Genomic DNA, 12,088 nt, shown 5'->3' with positions numbered 1-12,088 from the left:
TAGGGAAATAGTTTAACCACTAGACTGACACAAACAATGAATGGTAAAAACTATAACATTGTCATATGAAGGTTTAGATCATACATTTGGATCTTAATGATAGATTAAATGCCCTAAAAAACCCAACTAAAGTCCAGTAGTGATGTAATAGTTAATCATGATCAGTGTTACTTTAAAATGGATTGCATCTTGCTACATGCAGGATTTTTATCCCTAATTCTCTTCTTATTCTTAAACAAAGGTTTTTAAAGCGTGATGTAAATGCAGTAAATGCCATGTGGCTCATGTTCTCCTCACAGATGCGTCTGATGGGAGAGTGTCGCAGCAGCATAGACGCAGTGAAGAGAGCAGAAGGAGCGCTGACCGAAGATGAGGATGAGATGCCGGGACTCACCAACCCTACCAACACAGACACACAGAGCGCCGGTCAGTAAACACAAACACACACATACACACTGCAGATACTGTGTGGGCTGTGGTTCCATCATTTGTTTTCCCTCCAGGTGTGATTGAGCGCTGGGAGCTGATCGAGGCTCAGTCTCTAAGTGAGAAGCACAAACACAAACAGAACCTGCAGCAGTGGCAGCAGCTGATCTCAGATCTGCAGACCTTGAGGGCTTGGCTCGGTCACTCGGAGGCTGAACTCAGCCAACTGCGAGGCCTCGATCTCAGCACTGACATACACACCATCCAGCAGAGAATCAAGAAGCTCAAGGTGGGTGCATGCAGAGTGCAGCGTTGCAGAAAGTCCAACAAATCTGCGGTTATTTAGTCACCTGTCAAACTTCCAGTGCAGTATGCTGACATTTTCCTCCTTCCCCAAACACTCACATTTAGGTATTTCCACTAGTTTTCGATTACTAGAAAGCAGCATGTCACTGTGCTATAAATACATCTTTCTCAGCTTCCTCTCTCTGATGCCTGGCTCATTGCTCCAGCACTCTATAATTAATCACCTCTCTTCCATACAGGAGCTGCAGAAGGGGATGGATGCTCACAAGGCAGAGGTCCTGTCCATCAACCTGAGCAGTGCTGACTTCCTCCAATCAGAGCCCGACTCTGAGGAGGCGTGGGAGCTGAGGGACAGGCTGAAGGAGATGAATTCGCGCTGGGACCGGCTCGGCGCCTCACTGGAGGACTGGAGGGAGGAGCTGCAGAGGGCACTGATGCAGTGCCAGGTATTAAAAGCACACACTAACTTTGGCAGCCCACTTTTAAGCTCTACAAATTTACAGCAGTAAAAATATCCGGTGCTACAGCGGTTGAGCAGGGAGCCACGTGTCTTAGAGCCAACTGCAGGAGCCTGGGTTCAATTCTGACCCGCTGCCTGTTCTGCCAATCTCTTTTCACCTGGAAGCCTATCGCTTCTTCAATGACCTATCCAACAAATTCAAGACTCCCCCCCCCCACATATATTCACTGTGTGTACAGTGAATATATAACACACACATATATTAAATATATTAAAAAATATATAAATACCAATTATCTTGTTATTGAAAAGTCTTTTATTTCCTCCTTTTGCGAAACTGGGCATGAGAGACAGCCTTAACAAAAACAACTGTTTATATTTGTCAGGAGTTCCATGAGATGAGTCACGGTCTGCTGCTATGGTTGGAGAACATTGACCGCAGGAGGAACGAGGTGGTTCCCATCCCCCAAAAAGCAAATCGCGAAACGTTACGAGCTCATCATAAAACACTTATGGTATGTCTCTCTTAAAACCGCCTCTGTGTGTAGTAGACTAACCTGGTGTGAGTTTCATACGACTGTTTTACCTTTTTACACTGATCAGTGTTACTTCACAAAGTGGGCACACGTGACTCCGTGTCTTGGTCGATTTGTTCAGACTTGTAGCACCTTTCGTGCAGATGCCCCCAAATTTTTTTATATAACACAGTCAGAGGAGACAGAAAACTAGAAGTTGTCTGATTTTTTTTTTAAATAACAAGTTGAGGATGCACAATAGGTCTTAATTTCTTCCTAATGTGTGGGTGACTCCTCTGTCCGCTTTATTGTTCTGCAGCAAATCAAGTGCGAGCTGCTGGACTCGCAGCAGAAGGTGTCGTCCCTTCAGGAGCTGTCAGCTCAGCTGCTGGTCAACATTAAACCTCAGAGTCTGGCCCAGACCTCAGAGCGGACCCAGGCTCAGGGCAACGAGTGTCTGGAGGCCCAGGAGAAGGTTCACGTGATCTGGAACAGGCTAAGGCTGCTCCAGAGGGAGGTCAACTCAGATCTGGAGGGGCTGGAGAGGAGACTGGGGGCCATGGATGCAGAGCAGGTCAGATATATATTATTGCAAATATGCCTTGTACTTGTGACATTTGGAATGACAATAAAGTTGAATTCTATTCTATGATACTGAGTGCTCATTAGTTCTTTAGTGGCATTAGTTTGTTGTAGATCTGAACATCAGAGCGAATGTTGTTGTTTTGGTGTTTTCAGGATTGCTCGCCATTGCCTGTTAGCAGATCTACAGCACCTGGTTCAGATGTGACCAGCCAGACCCGCAAACGATTGGTAATGTCTCTCTTCATAATGTCCAGAAGGGAGAGGGCTGAGCTCACATTACCTTCCACTTGTTTCTTTTGCTCTGCTAACATGTTTGTGGAAGAAAATGTAGTTGACCCCTCCCACCTCCCTTTTTTTGAGATGTTTTTGCTGCCCCACATCATAATGATCTGCAAAAAAACTCACAAGAAAACCTGGCTTTTCGTTTCTGTAATTTTTAATTTATGTGTAAATACCTGAATATTAACTTTTATTGTAAATGACAGCTAAAACATTTAATCGTGTGAGGTTTTTTTTGGGCTTGACCTTTCTGGATTTAGTTTTGAGAAGCCAGATTTCTTGGTTCTAAAAGTCAATCACCGTCATTGATTATGCTGCTGCTCTTTGGTTATTGATGATGATTTCTCTAGCAATGTTATGGCTCTCTTTATGTTGTTTTTATTCTCATCTGAGGCTTTGTCTTTATTTGCCTTTGACTGAAACATTGTTTTCTTTCTTTTACCCCTCCCTGCTCATTATCTGGTTCAGCCCCGAGGCAAAAGTAGTCAGGCCCACCCAGGACACCCTGAGAGCAGCCCGCGCCACAGGTACCTCTCTCCTGGACTCTAGAAACTTGGGATGATGGTGGAACCAAACCTTTCCAACAAGCATGATTTTTATTAACTCAGTTAGGCACAATCACCTCGTCAAAGATGTGGCAGATTTATCATATTATTTCGATTGCAGCGTTTGTGATCCGCTGCTTTGAGGTTTAAACCCGGCGTTCCATGATCTTCCCTTATTCTCGAGACCATGTTGTCGGCTCTTAAACGAGAGGGGAATCGCCTCCATCAGGCCGCTCCCCTTCTCCTTTAAATGTTTTTTTTCACTGCTTCTCTTTGCCCTGCTGCTTTTTGAATGGCATCATGAAGTATTGCCTTCACACATTTTGCTTCTTCTGACTTTGTAGTACGCTCCTCGCCCACTAGATGGCACTCTCTGAGCCCCACTGTCCCCACCTACCCACCCACACCCCAGCGGTCATGCCTTTAGCTCTGTTTTTCTTTTTTGTTTTCCTTCCTCTTTCATTCCCTTCATAGTTTTCCAACAGGATATGATGCATTAACTCCTGGTCTTCCTTCCACGTTAACTCCCATTTTCTCCTCCGTTTCCTTTCCAGACCTCTTTAAACCCACCCCCTTTACACCACATAGTCTCCTAAACTCCTGAACTAATCTTCCCATGAGGGTTGTAGAGAAACTAAATGTGCTTTTTCCCCTCACAGTTTCTTTATGTTGTACATTTGAGATTTTCCAAGTAGAAATTCAGCAGAGGAGAAGGCATTGCCTGGCCAAATAATTTGAAGCACACATGCGCAGCGTGCACATGCCTACTCACAGCTGCATCACTGTACGATGGAGGTCAATGAAACTGGGATGTCAGCTTGTCTGACCCTCTGTCTCCATGATGACGGGTCGCAGTAAGAACATGCTGTTCTTCCCTTAGAGTTTTTGCTCTGTCAGTGGAAATCTCCAGAGAGGCTTTTGGCATTTCTCCTGCTTCTGTTTGAAAAGATATGTGGCATTGAACTTTCACATAGTGAGCTCTGAAGCCAGAATCCCCCCCCCCAAAAAAGCAAAACACACACACACATACACACAGTGATACGGTGAGACGCAGTCCATTATCTGTGAATGCTGTCTTACACGTGCAAGTGAGTGCCTGTTTTGTGTGTTTGCAAATTTCTACATGAGTGTGACTCTTTTTGTATCCTTTCTTATTTTTCCGTTCAACATCATTTTGTTTTCATGCTCTAAATGTCAGATTTACAAACTATAAAATGTAAAAAACCAGTGAAAAATGCCCGCCACAGTTCCCCCGATGTCTTGTTTTCTCTAAAAGCCTTTCAGCTAGCAACTAAAAGCTAAAAATCGACACGAGTAGAGTGTTTGACAGATGAACAGCTTAACGAGACAATTTCCTACCATTCAGATCCTTTCCAGGCATTTTAAATGAATCTGCAATATTATTCATTAATTCATAGTCTCATGAAGTCGGAGCATTTTTCACTATAAAGCAGTTTTAGCACAAATTTAAAAAAAAAAAAAAAACAACAACTAGTGATCTGAGCCCCACTCTCTGCAGTGTTTAATTTTTGTCTGGGTCTTCCTGCAGCCGGAGCAGATCACCAGGCGCCGCTGGCTGCGTTTCCTCCCGTTCTGACCTCTCAGACGTCACTTCATCAGCTTCCTCCTCCTCCTCAAAGGATAAGTCCTTCCTGCTGCGGGTCCTCAGGGCAGCGCTCCCCGTCCACTTGCTCCTCCTGCTCCTCATCGGCCTGGCCTGTCTGGTTCCCATGACGGAGGAGGACTACAGCTGCCACCACGCCAACAACTTCGCTCGCTCCTTCCATCCCATGCTGCGCTACACCAACGGACCTCCACCCATATGAGGAGCAGCTGATTTTTGTATTTATTTTTTTTAAATCTACCTACTGCTTTGCCAAGGACTCCACTGACTCATGTGAATGTTTCCTATTCACCCTGTGCCCTAAAGGAACAAACTCTTCCCCCTTGCTGGGGATGTATTATGAAGTATTTCAGAGGTGACATGAAGACTGCTGTCACAAAACATTGCACACCCACCCACTCACCTGAGTCACCTCAACCCTTTAAAAAAACAAACAAACAACAAAAACACTCTGGATACCCCCCCCCCCCCCAGAAAAAAAAAAGAGAAAAAATTCATGTCGTTTTAACTTAAATAAGTATTTTATTTTTAAGGTTTCTGGAGAAACCTGCGAAATCGTTGAAAAACAAAGCACTATTTATATACTGTATGTTGGGAGCCAAAGTCGACTGTGCATTTTTGTCCATTATATCAAGTGCTGCTACTATTTATTTAGTGTTCAATCTGTTACTAGATTGTTAGCATTGATTAAGCTGAAGCCCCACTGTGAGTGGGGGGGATATTGTAAATTTTAAGAGCAGGCCTGCCGTCAGAGTAGCAGATTATTTACAGCCTTGGGTCTGAAGAGATTAGTTTCAGACTCACGTTTGAACATCGACTGAGGAAAAAAAAGACCAAAACCGCACAGAATCAGGTCAGCAGAAGTATTTTTCCCCAGGATGACTCGTTTCAGAAGGACCTGCCTGTCAATTTGGAAATGAAGTCTAAAACCTGCACGTAAAGCACTGACACGAGCACTGTCTGAAGGTACTGCACTGATGCCCTCCAGCCAAGATGGCAGACTTCTTTCTCCAAAAGCCAAGGCTTGTACTTTTTTCTTTTTTTTTTTTAAATTTTAGTATTTTATCAACTGGGACAAAAATGAAAAAAAAAAAGAGGATGAGCTCTCATTTGTATATCATTGTTTGAAATGCCTTTGAGTACAGGCAGTTATTTTTTTATCTTTCAGTTTGAGCATGCACTTGAAAGTCTCTCGCTTTTACGAAGGCCAAACAATCACTGGTAGTTTTAGTAGACGGCTGTGACATGAAATAGTGTGCTTTGTAATAACTGCGATTATTATTCTGCGGTGATGAGACATCTGAATCTGTTTAAAAAAAAATTAAATATGAAAATGGTTATTTATGTATGTACAGTTTGCTAATGCCAACTTCATGGAGAATACCCTCTTTGCAAGTAATAAAACATGAAATATTTACTTCTGTGGATTTTGATTTGGAGAAAATCGAGTCAGGAGAAAGGCGGTGATGAACAATGCTTGTTGTTTTTATTTGTATGCACAGTAAACAAACGACAGTCAAGGCAGGTTTGGCTGGATTTACACTTCCAAATCTGATGTTTTGATCCTGTGTGGAGGCTTTCCACACGTCTCTCAAATGACACAAATCTGCAGCTGCCTCTTTTTTTAATGCTTCTCCCGTGGCAACATAAATTATAATTGCCTGCAGTTTCCACTCATCACAGGTTGCAGGTAATTTCATGTTTGGGCTGGCAGCATTTTGCATTGAAAGCACGCAGAATAGCAGCCAGACTCGTATCTATCGCTACAGAAGCTGTGTTTTGATCCCAGATTCAGTTGCTTTATTTTTTTATTTTATTTTTTTTCTGGAGTCAGCTTGGCTCCTGTGTTAAAGTACTTATTTTTTGCATCAACAAACTAAAGGCTGGGTAAAAACATTTAATGTCCCCCAAATGCAACTGGATTAATAAAACAATTAGTTAAAAACGCAACTAGCAAACCATCAGTTGAGCAAAAGGTGTCAAATACGGACTCATCCCTGCTTCCCAAGTGTGACTGTGTGCAGTTAATCAGATGCCGTGTGACTGCAAACAAAATTAAGAGAAAGGTACACCTAGTGAGCAGAGTGCTGTGTGCATCGGCTTTATTAACGTAGAGAGAAAAAGAGGAAGGAAGGAAGCAGGCAGAGCCGGGGCCTCATACACTGAAACAGCCAATGATGGTGCAAACAAGAAGTCACTAAAACCTCATTTGAAAAATCGTATCTCATTGTGTTTAAAAAAAAATGTGTTGACCTGAGTTCCAGGGCATCCAAGACATTTTTACACTAATCTACAGTGTACACAAGTATTATATATATTTTGCTTCCAAGGAGCCAAACCTCCTTGTAATTTCAGTTTTCTGACCTTTCTGAAGGTCTTTCGGTTTTTCTTTGGACATTGGTTCTTTCACACCATATTTTTTTCTTTAACACTAACCCATAAATCAATTAAGCATAAAAAAAAGGCACCTAACTCAAGAGATGGACCAGTGCTGTGTCTAAACAGTACAGACAATTTAGCAAAGCAGCACTTTTAAACTCCCCTGAGCTTTGTTGCTAGCATCCTGTTGCAAAGATTTAATCATCATTTGTTCCCATTTCTTTTGCCAAATATATCAAAAATACCAAGAATACCACAGTTTGGCAGGCAGACAATAGTATTTTGGCAACAACAAGGTGATTCCGAAAGAGCTATTTCCCAAAAACGTATCCCAGCGTATCCCAACAGGGTTTGCAAAATTCCGGAAACTTAAAAGCTGGAGGACAAAAGAAGAAGTAATATTTCTGATTAGCAGATGAACAGTAAAGGAAAGTGAAGTCCTTCTGATAAAAGAGCTGATAAACCCAAACTTTAAACTTTTGGTTCAATTCATTTTAAATATGTGCAGAGAAGGTCAGGAGAGAGGAACAACAGAGAGTGTGAGTGGACGTTCTGTCAGGGTTTTGGGGCTGCATTTCAGCCAGTGGGGTTGGAGATCTTCTCAAAATTGAAGGAATTGTGAATGCACAAAAGTAGCATAAGGGATTGATACTATCTGGAAAGCGTCTCTCCCTGAGCCCGGACCTTAATTATCAAAACAGTGTGGGGTCGTCTTCATAGACAAGAGAACAAAAAGCAGCCAACATTCAAAGAAGAGTTTTGAATGTCCTTTAATGAGCCTAGAGAACTATTCCTGAAGACTACTTAAAGAAATCACAAGAAAGTTTGCCTAAGCCAGTTAAGGCTGCTTTAAAAAATAAACGTGGTTAGAGCAAATCTTGACTTTCAAGCTCATTACATCTGTACAAACTCTGTTTTTACCTTATATACTGTATTTTTATGCTTGTTTTCACAGGTTCCAACAAATCCCTGCATCTATTTCTCATTTTCCTAGAAAAATAAAAACAAACGAGGGTCGAATCAAGACTTTTGCACAGTGCAACCAATATGTAACGTATATTGGTATACTCTATGCAGTCCAAAATGTGCATTTAATCTGATGCAAGATTTTAAGCCTAAAACATTGAGTGGCATGTTGTAGCAAATTATTCAGAGGCTAAACAACCCCCAGGCTGACTGCACTGTTGCAGCTAATCTAAAGTTGGCAAGCTGGCTGTTAAATTTGTCCTCACTGTGTGTTGAAACCATTTCAGGCTGTTAGTCAGACCCAAAAACAGTTTGAATACGTGACCTCAGGAATTTGTAAGCCAACTAAAAGAGAAAAAAAATCTGATAAACTTCCTTTTAGGTGTTTCATTTCTTCAGCTGCATCAAATTCTGCAATTTAAACAGAAATTAGGTTGACATATATTCATTTTGGAGACTTCCTTTTTAACACCGTTATTACCTGTTTCAGCGTGTAGTCTCTCTGCTAACCACACACGTGCACAGTGAACACGGACGGCCACATAAGAGAGTAAGGAAAAAGGATTTGACGTAGGTTAGCACAGAGAACAATCCTCCTGTACACAGACGTTACCCAACAAACAGCCAACTGATATTTAGGACTCGATCGCACAATTTCTGCCAACTTAAAATTCAACAGATACATCCTCTCCCACTCCTCACTTCAAAATTGCCATCACTAAAATATTTTTTCTCAGATATATCTGAGAGAAAATTGGGTGCGCTCACCCACATTACCTGATATCTATTTTTTAACAATACCGGCATCTAAGCACAACGAATTCCACGTTCATTTGAACTAGTTTTACCATCATTTCCTGCGTAATTCTTTCTCTTTTATTTCCTTTAAATGAAAAAATAATGCCCATCAGCCTCTTAAATCACAGAGGAAGTGCACTTTGGTCGAGGCGAATAAACAGAAAGATTAGCTGCTCATTGTTTGAAATCACCGTAGCTAACAGAGCACCACATTAAACATCTGCTGTTTTGGAAATGATAAGCGGTACTGGAAAGCTGATTGAAAATCACAGGTATCATTAAAGGCAGTGTACAAGGCTGACAGCACTGAAATTCAGACTGCTGTGCAATTCCAATGAGAAGGTTCTCACTAAACAGCTATAAAAATCACCTCATTTATAAATATTCTCTCATGCAAACTCGACTATAACCACCATCTTTAATTCCCCCCCCTTTTTTTTTTAAATTCTCTGCACAAACCATCCATAAAAATGACTTTAAACCTTCATAGGATGCGGGTGCAGTCGGAATGGGACCCCCTGTACTGCAGGACACCTGGACCTGTGGGCGCTCTGCTCAGGTTCTCACGCCTCGGGCTCTCGTGGTTGCCTTGAGGTCCTGAACTGGAACCAGCCGAGGAGGTGCCTTCATCATCGCCACCACCCCCGCCGCTGCTGCTGGTGCTGCTGGTGTTGGGAGAGTCTCTGTCACCCTGGGACCAGGACTGAGATGGTTTGACTGGGCGATGGATGCGTTGAGCATCCAGCATCTCCAGCAGCAGGTCGTACAGAGGCACTTTGTTCTTACACTTCATGCTGTAGAGGTGCTCCATGCCTTTGTTGCTGCAGGGAGTGTAACCAAAGAGAGATGGTGACCTCACCTGCTTTCTAACACTGCATTCTGCAACCTAGAGTCTCTGTTAGATTTTACAATGTGTTTAAAACCTTCCTCACACTGTTACCGTCATCACATTAGGGCGACTGAAACTAGAAATTTTCTCACAGTGTTTTGAGTTCTACCTCATGTGCCTGATGTGGGAGAGCAGCAGGAGCAGCTGGGCCTGTCTTCTTGACTGGTGCTGAGCCGAGCACCCCAATTGGCTGATATGAAATATGAGCGCATCGGTAATGGTGTCCAGCATGTGTTGCACTGCCGCGCTGTCGTGAAGGGGCTCCATTGTGCCAGTGCAGAAAGAAAAGGCACCTAAGAGACCAAGACATCATCAGCTCACTGCCAACTTTCTGTCTAAAGCTCGTTTTTTCTCTTGAACTAATCTTTTCAAACATGTTTTTCTTGCAATATTCACAAAAAAACACAAAAGTTTAAATAAGGATGTCACTGTAAGCTTAAATGCCCCGTTTTAGAGGTTTCGTTTTTTCTACTGTTCATTCCGTATGATGTCATCAGTGAGACAAGATATTTCTGGTCATCTCAGGCACACAGCTTTGTTTGTCTTTATCTTACAATATAAAGCACCTTAAAAGGCAACTGTTGTTGTGATTTGGCTTGATATAAATAAAACTGAATTGAAAGATAATTGCTGTGTTACCACAAACAGATTGCATATCATCGCCGACTCAACCCCATTCGGTAGCAAACTGATAGCAGACTGACTGCGTGTTGTTGAGGTTTTATTGCCGCCTTAAAAGCGACACGTCAACATCTACGAGTGGTCCAGGATCTGGACCCCAACCATTTCAAAGCCGACAAAATCATGACATCATTGCACGCCGCCACAATAATTTTGGTTACTGTGCTGCAGTCTTCATCCGCTGTTTTCCCCAGTGTGCCTGCAGCATTAAAGGAAGGTGCGCTAAAACAGCTCGTTTCAGATCAAGGCGTGGCTCCTCTAGTTGAGTCCGAGAAGAAAATTATGGAGCTTCCTTAACAATACTCAGCTTTCTTACAATGAAGAAACGTCTAAATTTTTATTTGAAAAAGGATCTGATCCACATGCTTAAGATGACGCACGGCAATCTCAGTAATCTAAAGTTCATCCCGCTCCAGCAGCTGAGCCAGTAGTGTCATTTCACTGGTATTTCAGACTTCTCTTATAGAATACCTCAATCTCCGGGGCAAACACAGCCCTCTGTGCTGTCTCATGTTGTCATGGGAACAGCTATTGGTTATTGACGGTACAGATCTCTCCAGAACGCTCTGTTCGCCTAATCTGTCTGCGCAGCACTGAGAGCTTTACCTCTGTGGGTGTAGTTTGACACTGTTCAATATTTACTCTCAGGAGCAGATACACAAACCTTTGGTGTGGCGTTCTTGTGAACAAACGGAGTGGATATTAGAAAATAAATAAATAAATGAACTAGGGAGCGGATCCTTTTATTTGTGAAGTGTCCTTCGATGTTTTCAGGTATCAGTTTGGTCTCTCTCTCTCTTTGAAATGCTTTCACAAGGAGGTCACGTTAACACGGTGTCTTACCAGAGTTTAGCAAAATGATAGCTTTGAGACAGACAAACTCCTCAGGTTTGAGCTTGAGCATCCGGAAGCGGGACGCTGTGGCCAGCAGCATGTCGAAGATCTCGGCCATGCCCTCGACGCATGTGCCTTCAGTCCTGGACAGCAGAATGAATTAATGTGTCATGCAGGAAGAAAAACAATATCAAGATCACACAAGTTACCCAAAAAGTCACATTTTAACAAAAGCAGATCACCGCTTTAGTGCAGAAGGAGAAGAGCACCATCAAACTATCAAACAAGCAACCAGATAAACAACTAATGGACTGAATGGCTGCAAGGCTCCATTTGTCCACACAGTTGAAAGGTGATGGAAAGATGGATAATGTGGCTGGAGTGCAAGTTAAAGTTGGATGGCACAGAGCTGAGGGAATTTGCCAACCCTGGTCCAACAGCATTTTAGTCATCAAGTCCAATTGGAGAGGACACTCATACAGGGACCAGGTTTTAGAGATAATACTCTCTAATACACTTTTGAATCAAATGGGACCATCAGGCACATCAGAGGGTAAAAGCTCTGTCTGCCCGCAAGTCTCCCTCATCCCTCGATCTGTCTCTGCCTCTCTCTTTTTCTCTGAGGTAGATACTGTGCTTTGGCCAGCTTGTTTACTCTTAACATGGCGGGAAATGGAGGGAACAGGCTGTGCCTGCAAAGCAGAAAACAGCCGTGTCTCCCCCGTATCTCTATTTTCTCGTCCTCTCTGTTCATCATTTAGCTCTATCTCTCTCTCACTGTCATCTCTCACTCCATCTTTC

General features: G+C 42.8%; 2 protein-coding genes across 7 annotated transcripts in view; one reads left to right on the top strand and one right to left on the bottom strand.

Moving 5' to 3' along the window:
• Positions 1 to 5,209, top strand: part of syne1a (spectrin repeat containing, nuclear envelope 1a) — a gene marked incomplete at its 5' end in the record, with an annotated part of 121,706 nt that extends 116,497 nt beyond the window's left edge. For all 4 annotated transcript variants that reach the window (XM_082506593.1, XM_082506595.1, XM_082506594.1 and 1 more), the window contains 8 exons: positions 300 to 426; positions 504 to 715; positions 972 to 1,178; positions 1,579 to 1,707; positions 2,027 to 2,281; positions 2,446 to 2,520; positions 3,040 to 3,098; positions 4,666 to 5,209. In XM_082506593.1, coding sequence (XP_082362719.1) covers positions 300 to 426; positions 504 to 715; positions 972 to 1,178; positions 1,579 to 1,707; positions 2,027 to 2,281; positions 2,446 to 2,520; positions 3,040 to 3,098; positions 4,666 to 4,942 — 1,341 coding nt within the window. In that variant the 3' untranslated portion in view covers positions 4,943 to 5,209. The remainder of the gene's footprint in view (positions 1 to 299; positions 427 to 503; positions 716 to 971; positions 1,179 to 1,578; positions 1,708 to 2,026; positions 2,282 to 2,445; positions 2,521 to 3,039; positions 3,099 to 4,665) is intronic.
• A 1,607-nt stretch (positions 5,210 to 6,816) lies between these two features.
• Positions 6,817 to 12,088, bottom strand: part of esr1 (estrogen receptor 1) — a 21,969-nt gene continuing 16,697 nt past the window's right edge. The window contains exons 7-11 of one of the 3 annotated variants that reach the window (XM_082506602.1): positions 11,297 to 11,430; positions 9,882 to 10,065; positions 9,366 to 9,704; positions 8,567 to 8,590; positions 6,817 to 8,496 (exon numbers count right to left, since the gene is read on the bottom strand). In XM_082506602.1, the coding sequence (XP_082362728.1) occupies positions 9,368 to 9,704; positions 9,882 to 10,065; positions 11,297 to 11,430 (655 nt within the window). In that variant the 3' untranslated portion in view covers positions 6,817 to 8,496; positions 8,567 to 8,590; positions 9,366 to 9,367. Of the gene's footprint in view, positions 9,705 to 9,881; positions 10,066 to 11,296; positions 11,431 to 12,088 lie in introns of all 3 variants that reach the window. The other 2 variants (XM_082506601.1, XM_082506600.1) reach the window with 2 other exon arrangements.

Source organism: Aulonocara stuartgranti (assembly GCF_965226115.1).
Source record: "Aulonocara stuartgranti genome assembly, chromosome: 15".
NCBI lineage: Eukaryota > Metazoa > Chordata > Actinopteri > Cichliformes > Cichlidae > Aulonocara > Aulonocara stuartgranti.
The sequence above is the reverse complement of the archived record's forward strand: the minus strand, read 5'-3'. Positions and strand labels throughout refer to the sequence as shown.